Raw genomic sequence first — 16,508 nt, 5'->3', positions numbered from 1 at the left:
AGTTAAGTATTGATTTAAAATAAATGATTGAATTGGACCAATTAAATCATTTTTTTATTTTTAATAATTATTTAAATAAACCAAAAAAAATTAACTAAAATGATTGAATATTGTTTTAGGGATTCTGAATTACTTACTACCTTCATGGTTGAGAAGGGGAGGAGGCAATGCCCCTTGGAATCACGATACTTCCTTATCAATCCTCCGTGCAATAACGTAAATGCTTTGGGAACGCAAAACTTTTGCACAGCACCTGAAACTCGTGCAAAAGCAATTTTATCAGTTGAAGCCATCTATAATCCAGTATCATGGCATGTGAAACTTCGAAAATATTCATTGACCCCATCCATTTTGCACATGCTAAATTATCTAAAATTTCTAAGAATTTCTGCAATCATCCATATCGCTTGGGATATTAGTGCTCAGTTTTATCTCTTGATTTGGTCGAGATAAAAAAGGAGCGCTTAAATTAAGTGGTACCTATTTTACTCACAAATGCTATATAAGAGTATAGGTTTAAATTCCACTAAAAAATATTTGTAGAAGCGTGCTCACTCCTTGAATCCCTTGAAACTCTTAATAGGGTCAAATATAATATTCAAAAGTTGAAGTAATAATAGAAGTAGAAAATGGAAAGAACCAAACCATTAATAATCCAAAATCTGGGAAAAGGTGTTGAAAATGGAGAAAATGTGACACCAAACATAATATTATAGGAAGAAGAAGATAATTAAGGATTTTGTGTTTCTTTAATTGAAGAATCAAAGTTGAAAAGCAAGATTTGAAATCTGGTGCTTTAGGCCACCCGGACCTCTGATTCTTGTGAATTTATAGCTACATATATTTTTCCATCTGAGTTGATAACGAAATACGGGAAGCCTTCAAGTTGCATCTGTCTTTCCTGTAGATTGACAGTTATGGGATCAAAACATCAACAGTTAGAACAGCATTTTATTGCATTATTATTAATAAAAAATAAAATAAAATATACTGAATTAGGGTTAATTGTAGTTTTGATCTTCAAACTTCAAAACATCTTAATTAAATATTTAAGAATCAATATTGTATCGATGATGGCTTTTATTAACTTTTTAAAAATATATTGATCAAATTTTCAATATATACATAGATATCTTGGATCTCACGAGTTAAAAAGAAAAGTGCCTTAAAATTTAACGATACTATTTTATTTTTAATATGTTAAATCTAAATTGTTTATGAAGCATGTAATGCAAATATTCTCTATATTTAATGCCTAGCTGGTATCTATACTAATAAAAGGACTAAATTGATATAACATCGTTATTTTATAGATTCAATTAGAAATTTGAATACTTGTGAAAAGGAGAAGAACACAAGGCAACAGGGTGGGTGGCAGGAAAGTCGAATAGAAAAGGGCGCTTTCTAGAGTCCAGATGAACTGAGTGAGGGCGTCCGAGTCACATGCTTTTGGTGGTTACATCACGCATAAAGGTAATTAAAAAATAGAAAACTGCTGATGGAGCCACGTCACACATTTGATTAAATCACCAACAGCAGATCAATGTTCCAAGTCCAATGGAAAGCAAGCAAGCTAGCTTTGCCAGAAGTAACCCCATGCCTTAACCACCCTTTTTACCTTTTTATTTATATCAATCATTTCCAATGTGACGTAAAAACTATATATGTGAAAACATATGAATATCTTTATCATGGATTATCATTTTTAGATTTCTATTTACTTTATTAACCTCTTTATTTTATTTTATTTAAAACACTCATTCGATTAATTATTTTTAAATTATATATATTCATCTGTCAATATAAGAACATAAATATAAATCCAATTTTAAAGATTTTGCAAATAAATAAAATATTAAATTTAGCCGATTGAGTCTTAACTCGTTTGTCAATATAGGAGGATGTGAACTCGAGTGTGTTGAAGCGTATTATCCTCCTATATATGGGTTGTGGAGAGATTATGGGTAGTTCTAGGCATATTACATAAAAAAGAACAGATATGATCAGAATCTATAATGAGATTGTTCAAAAATAAAATAAAAACTAAATTTATAATAATTAAGTATAAATGTTATGCGTAGGTAAATTTTAAATTATTTAAAAATTAAGTTTGAGTTTGTGTAAATATTCTACAATTTTTTTTCTAATTTAGTTTCGGTTAAATTTTGATTATACGTTAGTTGTATTTTATATTAAGTTTATTTTTATTTTAATGGATGGAATGTATATTATTTGTGATTGTATTCCTAGATTTCTTCAATAATAATAGTTAAAAAACAATAATACATATTGGCATCATGATAAATTTAGCCTTAATGTTTACATTATTTGTCAATTTAGTTCTTATTATTCTAGTTAAATTTGTCGTTAACAATGTTAAAATAGTCAAATTATATTTTTAACAAAAATACTAATTAAAACGTCAACCTTTTAACGATGTTAGCGTGATAGCTCACAGACAGTTTACGTGTACTTGACACTCCAAAAAATAATTTAAAAATATTAAAAAATTAAAAAATTGTAAAATTCCAAAAATTTAAAGTTTTAATCAAAATTTTTGTTAAAAAAGTAATTCAACTCTCTTTAAAAGATTGATAATCAAATTCAACTTTTTATACAAAATTGAGGGCCAAATTGTTTTTAAAAGTGACAAAAAATATAAAACTTAAGGGTTAAATTTATCATTTTGCCTTAAAATTCAAAATTTAACTATTTAATCAACTATTTCAATTTAACAATGGAAGTCTAATTGATATGATAGAAAAAAATCTCTTAAATTAGATGAGTAAGTACTTTTATATTCCATATTCGAGAATCGGGACTATTCATCCTTTTAATAATGTCATTTCTAAGGTTCGAACCTAAATTTTCCCTTTAAAGGTGCAATGTGCCTTACCATTATTTGTTGATAACTTTAGTTACTTTTTTCTCAAATATTATTCATAATTTTCTATTACCAAACATGACATAAAAATTACAGTGCTAGTTGGACAAGTTTAGGAAAATTAAAATTTATTAAATAACAAAAGAGAATGTAATTAGTGTACAAACACACCACCAACTAGATTCAAAATAAAGATGTTTACATTTCAAATTGGACATTGGATGCATTGGGATTTAAAAAATACACGTAATCGCAATCAAAGCTGAAAAGAGTAAACTTAAAATGTGTGAGAAGTAGAGGGAGTGAAAGCAAAAGTAGAGGGATGCACAAGGGTGGAAGAGGGGAATAATATAATTAATTAATTAGGCCTTTCTTGATGTAGTTTTAAGCACGACATCATCATGATTAAGAGGAAATAAAAAAAAAAAAAAAACAAAGAAACCCAGCTCCTACATCACTAATATTAACCTAGCAGCTACCTTTTCATCTAAAATAAAAATAAACTCTAAAATCTCGATCTTCCCTTCTTTTATAAACTTCCAATTTTATTTTTAGCCCGCTGCACAGAAGAAAAAACGATAAGATTCCCCTTTTTATATGTAAAAATGATATATAAATACAATCTTGTTTAATTTTATTTTCGATCTCTGTAATTTCGCCCTGATTGGAGAAGGATCACAAATCATGTCGAATTTGGGGTAAATTCGGCTTTGACATTTGGGTGTGAAGGGGAAGATACTTGGAGTTAGGGGTTTAGGAAAGGTCGGTCAAACGTCCTTAGCCAGGTCTCCTGAGTTTCCCGTTTTCTTGTTGCTTCTTTCGATTTGCAAAGAAGATGCTGTATTTGAAGCAGCCAAGCTCCATTATTTGCAAAGGAGGACCGATTGTGGTTTGGCAAGAATAAGGTAAATTTCCGAATTGAGGTATGGATTTTTCTCTCAACGGAAACCAAAGGTAAATAGCGAGAAAGTTCCATCTTTAGTGCATGCTCTTCTGATAAATTCCCTGAGCCTGGGGCTCGGGGGGGAGATCTGAACCTGAAATTGAAAAATAACGACGGTGAGGAAAAAGAAGCTTACCATGGAATCCTCCGCTGCAAAATATTGCTGCGATAATATTAACAATCATGAGAGCTCCTCCCAATCTCAAACTTCTACATGTATGCAGAAATTCAGACTCTACGAAACTCGATCGGTAATTTTTTCTTTCATTTCTGTTTTTTAATTTTTTTAATTATTTATTTGTTTGCTTTGATCTCATTGTGATATCTTTAATTTTCGTTGTTATCAACTTGATTTTGATGTAATTTTACTGAAGTATATTTGTTTTGATGTTGAACTTATTTTTATTTTGGTGTTTGTGTACAGAACTTTTATATGATTGGAAGGGATAAGAGTAGAACTTATTGGAGAGTGTTAAAGATAGACCGGCTTGATCCTTCCGAACTGAACATTCGGGAAGACTCTACCACGTATACAGAGAGTGAATGCTCTGAGTTGTTGAGGCGGATACATGAAGGAAATATATCCACCGGTGGATTGAGATTCGTTACAATTTGTTATGGCATTGTTGGTATGGATGTTGAAATTATGTTATGGTTTTAGGAGACTATTAATTTTATTCAAATGTTGTTAATCTAATACGTAAAAATTGTTCCATGTTTTAGGGTTTATTAAATTTTTGGGGCCTTATTATATGCTGCTTATTACAAAAAGAAGGCAGATTGGCTCAATTCGTGGTCATAACGTATATGCGGTTTCAAAGACTGAGATGATTCCTGTCCCAAATGCAACTGTTAATTCAAGCATTGCTGACTCTAAGGATGAGAATAGGTCTTCTTCTTTTCTGTTTGCTAATTCACTTTGTTTCCATTTTTCAAACTAAGTGCCTTTTCCATTGTGCATTTTGCATTTAGTTTTTAATTCGATATTACTTGTTTTGTCTTTTATTTAGATACAAGAAGCTCTTATGCACGGTTGATCTGACAAAGGACTTCTTCTTCAGCTATTCATACCATGTTATGCTTAGTCTTCAAAAGAACTTGTGTAATAATGAACCAGGTCAGGTTCTTTATGAGACCATGTTTGTGTGGAATGAGTTCCTAACTCGAGGGATCCGCAGTCATCTCCAGAATACTTTATGGACAGTTGCATTGGTGTATGGCTTCTTTAAGCAGGTTAAGGACAGTCCTCATTTTAAGTTATCGTTAGCTAATGTTTTATTTCCTGTTGTGCATATTAATGGATTATTAGCTTCATAGTTTGACATTGGGCTACATGAATATAGGCCACACTTTCTGTATCTGGAAGGGACTTCAAACTTACGCTTATTGCAAGACGCTCCCGTCACTATGCTGGTACCAGGTAAGAAAGTTGTCCCCCATTAAAGGGCAAAAGCTTAGTTTTGGTATTGTAGAGCACTATGAGATGCAATTTAACTTGGTTATCCTTAATACCATTGTTATTTTCTGTAACATAGTTATGGGTTGAAACTGCTTGTCTGCATGTGCATACGATTATTTTTGTAGGTATCTAAAACGAGGAGTAAATGAAAAAGGCAGAGTAGCTAATGATGTTGAAACAGAGCAGATTGTCTTCGAGGATGTCCCTGATGGGCTTCCTGCAGAAGTAACTTCTGTTGTCCAGAACCGAGGCTCAATTCCGCTCTTTTGGTCACAAGAAACCTCACGATTGAATCTTAAACCAGATATCATATGTATGTGCTTATAATTGTCGGAGTACTTCAGGTGTTACTGCAGGCATTTTCTTTTGTTCAGGAAAAGGAAAACTAACCCTGTTTTCTCTTTTCCCAGTGTCAAAGAAGGACAAAAATTATGAAGCAACCAGACTTCACTTTCAAAATCTTGTCAAAAGATATGGCAACCCTATAATTATTTTAAATTTGATTAAGGTAAGTATAATTATATCACCCACTATCCCTTTTCGGCTATATGTCATCTTCATTCCAGTCTTTTTATTTTGTTTTACTATTACATAACTGCTATGTTTCTTAAAGATAATGCGTGTAGAAAATCTACAATTTTTGTTTTTTTTTTTTGGGGGGGGGGGAAGGGGCAGGCTAGTGGAGTAATTTGATGTAGCTCTATGATATCACTGATTTAATGATAAGATTCTGTATATTACTGTTTTTTTTTATGAGCAGACACAAGAGAAGAAGCCTCGAGAGTCGATTCTTCGTCAAGAGTTTGCAAATGCAATTGATGTTATAAATAAAGATTTGTCAGAGGAGAATCGGTTGAGGTTCCTTCACTGGGATCTACACAAATATTCTCGGAGGTATGCCATACGCTTGTTATTTGGTCCCTAAACTAACGCGCATTTTGCTTTCTTTCCCATTCTCTATATTCCTCTTTGCTCTTTAGCATTGGTTCATTTTTTTTTAAAGTTTGATTCCTAACCAACAGAAATAAACTTTCATTTGTTCCTTCCAGCAAAGCGACAAATGTTTTGCTACTCTTGGGCAAAGTGGCTGCATATGCATTAATGCTAACAGGTTTCTTTTATTGTCGGCTGACTTCAACCTTGAAACCTGAGGAGTGCGTGGCTTGGCCTTCTGTTGAGTATGTTTTCCACATTCAGCAACTTCGAGTTTTATATGAATTTTTTGTAAATATGGCTGTAGTCCAAAACATACTAGTGAATGTTGTGCGGGTACCCAAAAAAATCCCTTAGTTCAGAAGTCTGCATTTTTTAAAATCCCTTAAGTTAGAATTTTGAATTTGCTATATTTTAGATTCTTGCATTAAAAAAAATGGCTTTATGAATTATGGATTTCTATCTTATAGTGTAATGTAATATGGTTGAATTTTAATAAATGCCTTGTTATAAATATTGAAGATTTTTTTTTTTTTGCTATCTGCAACAAGCTGAAAATGGCATTTTGGTTCTGAAATTATGATACAGGAATATTGATGATAGTGACATGTCACACCATAAATATCTCAACAATGTTAATGAGGATGCGTACAGATTGGAGGGGAACTATTCTGGATATAATAATATTACTAATGGGAATCATTCTCTCAAGCCTCCGACATTCCAAAGAGGTGTACTTAGGACCAATTGTATAGACTGTCTGGATCGCACAAATGTTGCACAGTATGCATATGGATTGGCTGCTCTTGGACACCAGCTTCATGCTTTAGGGATTAAAGATACCCCAAAGATAGATCTGAATGATCCTTTGGCAGATAATTTAATGGGTTTTTATGAGAGAATGGGTGACACACTTGCGCACCAATATGGTGGTTCTGCAGCTCACAATAAGGTATTCCGACTTGTGATGCTACTTGCAACCATGCAGAATTTCCAAAGTTGGAACATAACGTACTTCTTTAGCCTCTAGTATCTTCGGGTTGCATTTTCCTTTTAATTGAAACTGCCAATGCCAAATATCTGTTTTAATATTTATTTTACTCAAGAACTACATTTGTGACAAATATTTGATAGAAATAAAGTTGAAAATTTCTTTTAAAACTCCTGCTCTTTCAGCCTGTCAATCCAATCTTAACTGCATTCTATGCCCCATGCTTCTCTCTTTTTGTAGGCATAATCTGAGTTCACTAAATTTGAAACTACAAAATATAAAAATCAACTAACCTTTGAGAAATTTGTGATTGTAATATCTGTACTTCAAGAAATAGATGACCAGGGAAATATTTGTTACTTAAGACACTCATTCTGATAACGTACTTCTGCTGCCTGCCAAAATACTGTCATCTCAGTTAACTTTCTTTTTTTTTATACCATGCAGATATTCCAGGAGAGAAGGGGTCAATGGAGAGCAGCAACCCAGTCACAGGAGTTCTTTAGAACACTTCAACGATATTATAGCAATGCATATATGGATGCAGAGAAACAAGATGCAATTAATGTGTAAGTTTCAGTATTGAGTTTGCATTACGTCCAGGGTAAAAATTGTTGTCTGTCTCACTTTAATACTGAGAGGTCTTGCAATATCTTGTTCTACAACTTAGATGTATATAAGTTTTTGGCCCTTTTTGGGGTAATACATCCTTGATTCTACTGCAATGGAATAGAAGACTCACATTTTTTATTTGGAGTTCAGTCAATTTGGGATTTCTCTTGTAGTTATCTCCAATTCGTTTCTTAAAGATTTGCTATTGTTAAGATCTTAAGCAATTCTTTCTGCAGATTCCTTGGGCATTTCCAGCCCCAGCCTGGTAAACCTGCTCTTTGGGAATTGGGTTCAGATCAACATTATAGGGGAAGAAATGGGGAAACCACTGTGGATGAAGATGGAAGGTAGCTTTCTAATTAAAACCTTAAGTTTCATGCCAGAGCCATAAAGTAGTGACTACAAATATCCTCCATTTGTTTTTGGGAACAACGTCTCTGTGAACATGCTTCCTGCAAGTTCTAGTTTTGAATGCTTAACTTTCTCATTAATTAGGAAATTCTGGTTATGGGTTCTGAGTTGTGACTGAAAGCCACTATGACTGGGCCATTGGGACTTGAGTGCAAAACAAACAGTTATATGATGGCATCTAGTATAGATATTTCATCATGTTTTCCCCCCTATGAAGTTAAATATATAATTTATTATTCCTGTAGGAGTTTTTCTTCTTCAAAGGCTCGTTAGGGGGTTATATTTAATTGGTTTTACATGCCTATTAAGAGTTCTACTTAAAGTTTAATTTTTCAAAAAAAAAAAAAAAAGCCCTCTCGAAAATAAAAAATAAAAATTGAGTCTTGGTACTCAGATGATTTGGTAGTGCTGTTTTCCACAGGATGCATTCTCTGTTTCTTGGTCAGATGGTCTCCAATTTGCAAAAAGAAAAGTAAATAAATGACTCTTTTTCACAGTTTCACATATCCTTGATCTGATGTAATGAATTAATACGTAGGTAATGTATGGAAATGAGGTTACTTGCATTTCATTTTCTTCTTCACTTTGTGTTTAGTCATCTGATTATTGCTGTGTATCACTTCACTTTCTATCCTTAATTTTCAGGTCATTTTTCAAAAGATCATTTTCTGATGGAAACATTCTTCGTCAAAGTATATCACCTATGCCAGCCATAAAAGATAAGCAGGAGAAATTTACCAATTCAACTTTACCCAACCGATCACAAGGAAGTAATGGCCTTTCAGAGTCATCACCTGAGATATCAACTTGTGAAAGTGATATCTCGTGTTCAAGGTTCCAGCACTTTCCAATTTCCCTTGTTGCATGTCATTTACTTCGAAATTTCATTGGTTTCTAATTGATGGCCTCAACTTTCTATTCTCCATAAACTGCTGGGATATGTATTGATTCTGCTGTGTTTCATTTGTATTGATCCTTCAACCTTTAATCTATATGGTTTGCTGAGAGAATCTTTTGTATCAATGCTTTCATAACTTCTAAGATTTGTTTAAGTATTGCTGCATGAAACAGCTGTTGGATCTGCATGTTTCATGGTTTACTGTAATTAATGGATCACCTGTAGCATGTCCTATAGATGGTTGTCCCATTAAATTTCTTGATTTACACGCATATTTTCAAATTCTTTGCGCAGGTATACACCCTCTATGCCTCGAAGACAGCTATTTGGAGATGTGCAAAGAGATCGCTATCTTGAAACTGGCCAAATTTTCTTTTCTGAACATGGGGGTGGAGTTAATTGCTCTAACTTTGTTGACCTAGACTGGCTTTCATCCTCAGGAAATTCTTGTGAAGATGAACCATTTGAGAGGTACATTTTCCTTTTCTGTATTTCCTGGATTCTCCAAAACTCGACCTTTAATGCTGCAGTAGCATTTGTTGTTCAGATTAAATAAAAAGAGCTACTAAATTGAAAAAATCAAGTGATTTATGTTATTATTAGGAACTGAACCTGTTGCCCCCCAATCCCACAGCACAGTTTCCATTCCAGATAGGCCTTAGTACCAGTCTCTTGACTACCAAAATTTGAATCTTGAAATAGTAGCCTAATGTTCCCTGAGACCGATGCTTGCACACAAAAAGGGCAATGCTCTTTAACAACTTGTTTTATAAGGCTGTACATGGAAGAAAAGGATAGAGTTCGTAATTACTATAGAACAACAGGATAAATTTTGCATGACCTATGAGAGGAAACCACGTTTCAGATATCATCATAATTATCTGCAGGTCATCACTACTTACAAGCTCTCCAGGGCTTTCATCAGAGAATATTGTCAATGGAATATTGGGAGAAACAACCCCATCCACCAGTGAATATGGATCGAGTATGAAGGTTGGTAGTTGTAATGCTGGTAGAAAGCTCTTGAATCTTACTTTGATGGTTACATTATTATATGGATTTGTCACATAAAAAATGCACTATACGAATCAAGGTTCTGTGATCAATCTAACTATAACATTTTACATCTCATAATACCGAGGCATCTCCTTGTTTGCCATAACTATATACATCCATATAGATTTTATTGTTATATTATATACGATTCTTTCATTGCGATCTCAACAAAATTTAATCTTTTTCTTTGAGAGTAAGTTGACGCCTTCTTTCTTCTATTTACGCCATTTATGTAGTGTATCATAATATCAAATTATGAGTGAATAGAAAAACATGTTAAGACCTGGGATTGAGAATACTCTTTTATCTCTTCAAAAACTGGAAATTGCAGCTGTGGCAATGCCTAACCCTTGTTATATATTTATATAGGGAATGCATCAGACAGGAATGGAGGAATTCCCCGAGAGTTTTGTGCAGTGGGTTAACTATGGACAGATGCTTTCCCATTAAAGTTTTGCTCGTTTTCCTCAAGTCAGTGACAGACATCCATGACTCCAGCGAGTCAAGCTGCCGCAGTGATGCAAGGCATTGAGTCAAAAGGGGAAGCAGAAGCAAGCAGTTGTTGTAGTAGCCCTCTTATGTAAGATAACCTCCCATGCAGTCTGATCCGGTCCAGTCCAATCCCCCCATGTATGACTACTATTCATTCCTTGAAAAAAAAAAAAAAAACCTCAGACCAGAAACTAATACTCCTACAAGAAAAAGAGTACATAGTCAAGAGTTAAAAACAAATTCTTTCGGGAGCTCATCATATCCCTCTTTAATTCATTTTATCGGTAAACGGACGTAATAGGGCTTCAGTTCCAGTTCAGTTCAGTCAATCTTGTAAATATTTTTCTTCTGCTTTTCGAAGAGCTCCAGTTCCGAGTTTTAAGGTCTTTGATTCTTTATCTCCTTTCTAAGTTCATCCATGGCCAGAGACAGAGAATACATGATAATGAAACCGACGTTGCATTTAAAAGGTAATCCGTGGGGTGGTGGGGGGAAAGAATCAGTTATAGGACTGATGTTGTCTTCATGGCGAGCTGCTAAGTTCTAGAGCTTTTGAACTTTTCGGCCTCCTGGGGTTTGTTTCCATATATATAAAAACTATTTTTTTTTTGGTATTATTATTGTTTTTGAAAACAATCTTTGTTTTGATAGTATGGTTTTGGTTGGAAAACCATCTACATCATCTAGGCAGTGGCGTAGCCTTTAAATTTCTAACCCTTTGCAGCTCTTCTTTTTAAGTTCAAATGTTCATTCCATATCATCTGCTGCTGGAACAAGTAGAAGATCGATTCTTGTCTCTTTCATGATTAACTGTTTACTTGCATGATATCACCTAATTTTAATTTTGAATTAAAAATTAAATAAATGGTTGCAATAGTCGAATATTGCCTCCACAATACTCAGCAAGGTCAAATAGAGCATTTCTCATAAGTTTCAATTAAGCCACACCCTGCCCCCCTACCAACATTACTCTCCTCACTGTCATCCTGCATTTCAGTTTGTTTTTATGGTTTATTTAGGCTTAACTATAATAAGTGGTGAATTTCGTCTTACTTTATTGCTAAAAAGAACATGACGTGTGGGATCATATCTAATATTTGACATGTACGTTGATTATGTAATTATATTTTTATTTAATTATTTTAAGAAAAGAAAAACGTGAAAATAAAAACTAAAATATAATCTTAATTCACTTTCTTTCATTCAGCCTTTTGCTTACCTAATTTTTATACATAAAAAAAATTTCATTCTCCTTTCAAAGCTTTTATATAACATTAGAAATTTTATTACACGCGTATGCATGGGAAATTATATATTTAAAACGCGTGTGTGTTTATAAATGACATACAATAAATAATTAATGTAAGATTTGAAACTAATAATAATGCATGTAATATGTATAAGATTAAAATAAAACAATAATTTAAATTGTAAATAGTTCCTTTGCTTCTGGACTTTAGGGTCAGTTTTTGATGAATCTAAACGGTGAGAAGGAGACGAGTAATACACTTCAATTTTAGGCCAACCCAATAATCGAAAGTGAAAACCAGAGGAAGAAAGTTTAAAATTTTAGGAAAATCGAGATTCATTTTGGTAAAATTGGTCTTTGGAGAGTGGTGATCAATGATGGCAGGTAGACTTGATAATGGGTTGAGTCACCTGGCCCAAAAGTCCGCTCAAAATGTGGGAGGGTTTGAGTAAAAATATATGTCTGAAAAATAGGTTTAGATAAAAAATAAGGTCAGTTTAAAAAACGGGCGGGATCTAAAGTAATGTATTTTTGGCTGGGCTCGGCCCAAATTCACTAAAAGACAAAAAATATGCTCTTTTTTTTTTAAATGTTATTTTTTGTTGTTTTCTCCTTATTTTGTTATCATTTTACTATTATGTTGTTATTGTTTGGGTATTGTATAAAACTTATTTATTGTTAATTTTGTTATTATTTTAAAGGCATTTGTTAATTTTGTTATTATTTTAGAGGCATTTAATTGTTAAGTTGCATTTATCTTAGTGTTATTTAAGTCTACATATTTTTTAAAATTTATTTTCAATTTGTTGGGAAATATTTATTTTGATGTTTTATTATTTTTGATGTATTATATATATTTAAAAATTATATAAAAATAATATAAAAAATTAATACGAGTGGGCCAGGTCGGGCTCAATTTTTAGCATTTTTATCCGGGTCGGGCTTGAGCAAAATTTTAGGCCCATTTTCGAGACGGACCGGGCCCGGGCCTAATAAATAGGTATGAATTTTTAGATGAGCCCAGTCCGAACCCGACTCATGAGCATCTCTACTAATGATAATGAAATGAAGAAAAGATAATTTTAATTGGAGTAATGGAGTTCAACTAATTTCCTGTTTTGACATTTACAAAAAATAAAGTTTGTTTTGAATTTTGTTTTTACTTTTCTAATATATATTTTTTATTTTTTAATTTGTTTGGTGGAAAAGCCACACGATAAGTTCACATTTTAATCATATGGATGGGTTTAGTATGGGCATTTAATGTATTGAATATAATTATTTGTGTTATCTCAATTTTAAATAAACTTATATAATTTATTTAATTTAATAATCAATTTTCTATTTTCAAAATTTATTTATTGAATTAATTAAAATAAAATAAAATAAAATAATTTTATCAACTAAATTCTAATTTCGTTAAAATCATAACGACTTTACCGAACCGTAATTTATAAATAAATAAATTTAATTTTCTTCTTCTATAAAACTACGACGACTACTTAATTTAATTTTTACTTTAAACATCATTATTTAATTACAATCAATTAAATAGTAATTCAAAAAATTAAATTAATTCCTAAGTTATCTATGTTGAAAATACGTTAGTGAAATAAACAATAATGTAAAATATTTATTTAAATCATAAGATCGAACCAAAACAATATATATAATCTGAAAAACAAAAATTGGACATAAAACTGGATCGAAATTGTGTACTCGTAGGTAGGCAGAAATCCAATTGGTAGTTGAGACTTGTTTTCACATTTTCCTTAAGATAAATTCAACCGCTCCTTTGGAGCTAGACAAATGTTGGTCGACTGTCTTCAAGGATACAACAATGAGATGAACACGACTGTAGCACGACTGTAGTGATAAACGAACTATAGCCTAGCTTTCTTCTATTACCGAAAACAAGTTCGAAATATGCAGGGAAAATATCTCGAAATTTTTGCAGGAAATATAGAGAAAAATTCAATGTGTTTTTCTCCTACAGATTATTTCGGTTTAAAAAAATATTCAAAATGAAAGAAGTTTTGGAATTTTTTTTTTACTAATGGAGCCATTAATGTAAGGAAAAATAAAATTATGTATTGGGCTAAAATATCCACAGGCCTAGAAGGGCCTGATCGGTCCAGACATTTCGTGTCGCCCACATTGTGCGGGTACGCCACTAACCCCGATGGGTATGGATTTGCACCCTCCAGCGCACGAGAGAGAGCATTAGCTTAGTCATTCAATAACCATCAAGTTGGTTCATATATATAAACATATTCTGCACTTGATATCTAACTAATGTGGAACTAACCTTTCTATTTTCCTCAGCATAATTCACAAGTGGCTTACTTTGAGCATCAATTTCTCATTTATCACTCAACCATTTTGAGCATATGATATACCGTTGTAAATGTGTTATGGGGTAGAATATAAAACCATAATTTTATGATTCAATTATCCATCTTTACCAATCGAGAACATGCACAATCCTCCACATAAATGAAATTGTTAGTTTTAACGAAAAATATTGACCCAATGTGGTGACAGAATATACGATCGATAGTTGCATAGGATAGGTAGGCATCAACCCTTAAACCTTCCCTTGTGAAAGTATATTTACTTTCTAGCTGACCAGTAGACATGATGTCCTTGAACTGTTCTGTCGTTTGTGTAAACGATGATATACCTCACACAACTACCTCCATGGCAAGGTTTTAGTTCTCATGGGTATGTTCATATGACCGTGAACATCTCCTGGTTCTGCAAGAGTTTGAGAGAACTATGCTCTAGTAGTCTCCTCGAAGCGGCCCCACTTCACTCTTACATAGGTGGCTTATGTTGTTTGACTCACCAAAACACACAACGGTCATTAAAAGCATTGCTTAACCTATCCCACTTTTAATCACTATTTATATAATAGGAACGAGCTTGGGATAAGAACCCCTACAGTGACCTCATAAGGTTTATACAAGTAGGTTGTCCCTTTGAACCTAGATTTTGGGATCTCCAGTCAACTAGGTTGGTTTTCCTTCACATAGGACCTTTAATTTTCATGGGCTTTAGTCCCATTCCTTTCGATGTTTTATCAACCTAATCTCGATTTAAGCCTTTAGTCAGTGGATCTGCAATGTTATCTTTTGATTTTACAAAATCAATAGAGATAACTCCATTTGAGATCAGTTGTCTAACGGTATTGTGTCGACGATTTACTTACCATTATACATTACGTTCTGTGATCTACCAATTATTGCTTGGTTATCACAATATATGCATATTGTGGGCACAGACTTTGACCAGTCAGGAATATCCTTCAATAAGCTTCGAAGCCATTTAGCATTTTCTCTAGATTTGTCTAGAGCTACAAACTCAGATTTCATTGTGGATTTGGTTATAATCGTTTGTCTTGAGGATTTCCATGACACAACTCCTCTTCCCAAAGTAAAAACATATCCACTTGTGCCTTTAGTATCTTGAATATCAGGTATCCAACTGTCGGAGAATCCTTCTAAAACAGTAGGATCTCTGGAATAATGTAGTCCGTAGTCTCGAGTATATCTGAGATATCTCAGTACCCTCACAATTGCTTTCCAGTGTTTTTCCCCTAGATTTCTTGTGAATCTGCTTAAACTGCTCATAGTGAAAGTAATATCCGATTTAGTATAGCTCATAAGGTACATTAGACTTCCTATGACCCTTGCATATTCCACTTGGTCAACACTTTCACCTTTATTTTTGGACAGCTGTTGGCCTATATCTATTAGAGTTCTGGCTATACCAGAATCATACTTGCTAAATTTCTCAAGAATCTTGTCCACATAGTTAGATTGAGTCAATATGAGACCTTCAGATGACCTCTTGATTTGGATGTGCAAAATCACATTAGCTAGTCCAATATTTTTCATGTCAAATCTTGAATTTAACATGTCTTTGGTATGTTTTACCATTTCATTGTTACTTCCAACAATGAGTATGTCATCAACATATAAGCATAGGATTATATATCCAGTGTTGGTAGTTTTGACATACACACATTTGTCACACTCATTAATCTTGAAGCCATTTATCATCATGACATTGTTGAACTTTTCATGCCATTGATTTGGTGCTTGCTTAAGCCCATACAAAGACTTCACTAATTTACAAACTTTTCTTTCTTGTCCTAGAACTACATGACCCTCAGGTTGTTCCATGTAAATCTCTTCATCAAGATCTCCATTTAGGAAAGCTGTTTTATCATCCATTTGATGTAATTCTAGATTCCGTAAGGCGAAAATTGCAAGTATCGTCCTTATAGAAGTTATCCTGGATACTGGAGAAAAAAATATCAAAATAATCAAGGCCATCCTTTTGTCTATAACCTTTTGTAACCAATCTAGCCTTGTACTTATCAATTGTTCCATATGCTTTCATTTTCTGTTTGAAAATCCACTTAGAATTTAATGGTTTAATTCCTGGAAGAAGATCCACTAATTCTCATGTATGATTTTGCATGATTGAGTCAATTTCACTTTTAATAATATATTTCCATAAAGTGCTTTCGGATGATCGTATAACATCATTATACTTTGAGGTTCAGCCTCTAA

The 16,508-nt window shown here is 33.1% G+C and overlaps 1 protein-coding gene across 3 annotated transcripts; it reads left to right on the top strand.

Annotated features, from left to right (window-relative positions):
• Nucleotides 1-3,308: 3,308 nt before the first annotated feature.
• LOC105773148 (phosphoinositide phosphatase SAC3) lies at nt 3,309-11,393 on the top strand. Of its 3 annotated transcripts, XM_012594830.2 has the most exons (16): nt 3,313-4,078; nt 4,252-4,456; nt 4,551-4,716; nt 4,838-5,060; nt 5,171-5,247; nt 5,412-5,599; nt 5,697-5,794; nt 6,047-6,180; nt 6,336-6,464; nt 6,808-7,171; nt 7,658-7,779; nt 8,059-8,169; nt 8,879-9,067; nt 9,426-9,602; nt 10,019-10,124; nt 10,557-10,870. In XM_012594830.2, exons 1-16 carry the CDS (start codon nt 3,965-3,967, stop codon nt 10,635-10,637), a joined length of 2,484 nt encoding a protein of 827 aa, XP_012450284.1. In that variant the 5' UTR covers nt 3,313-3,964; the 3' UTR covers nt 10,638-10,870. The 3 variants fall into 3 exon arrangements, 2 of the variants coding, with proteins under 2 accessions (XP_012450285.1, XP_012450284.1); XM_012594831.2 differs by lacking the exon at nt 10,019-10,124 and having other exon boundaries at nt 3,311-4,078; nt 10,557-11,393; XR_008196778.1 differs by lacking the exons at nt 9,426-9,602; nt 10,019-10,124; nt 10,557-10,870 and adding an exon at nt 8,655-8,771 and having other exon boundaries at nt 3,309-4,078; nt 8,879-9,027.
• The last annotated feature ends 5,115 nt before the right edge of the window (nt 11,394-16,508 follow it).

Source organism: Gossypium raimondii, chromosome 6 (genome assembly GCF_025698545.1).
Source record: "Gossypium raimondii isolate GPD5lz chromosome 6, ASM2569854v1, whole genome shotgun sequence".
In the NCBI taxonomy this organism is placed as follows: Eukaryota; Viridiplantae; Streptophyta; class Magnoliopsida; order Malvales; family Malvaceae; genus Gossypium; species Gossypium raimondii.
Note: the sequence above shows the minus strand (reverse complement) of the source record. Positions and strands in the feature narration are given on the sequence as shown.

Bases quoted from the DNA above. Each gene is read 5' to 3' on its own strand.
- LOC105773148 (XM_012594830.2), top strand. From the start codon at position 3,965: ATGGAATCCTCCGCTGCAAAATATTGCTGCGATAATATTAACAATCAT. The intron at 6,181-6,335 runs GTATGCCATACG...TGTTCCTTCCAG, and splicing joins CTACACAAATATTCTCGGAG to CAAAGCGACAAATGTTTTGC. The intron at 7,780-8,058 runs GTAAGTTTCAGT...TTCTTTCTGCAG, and splicing joins AAACAAGATGCAATTAATGT to ATTCCTTGGGCATTTCCAGC.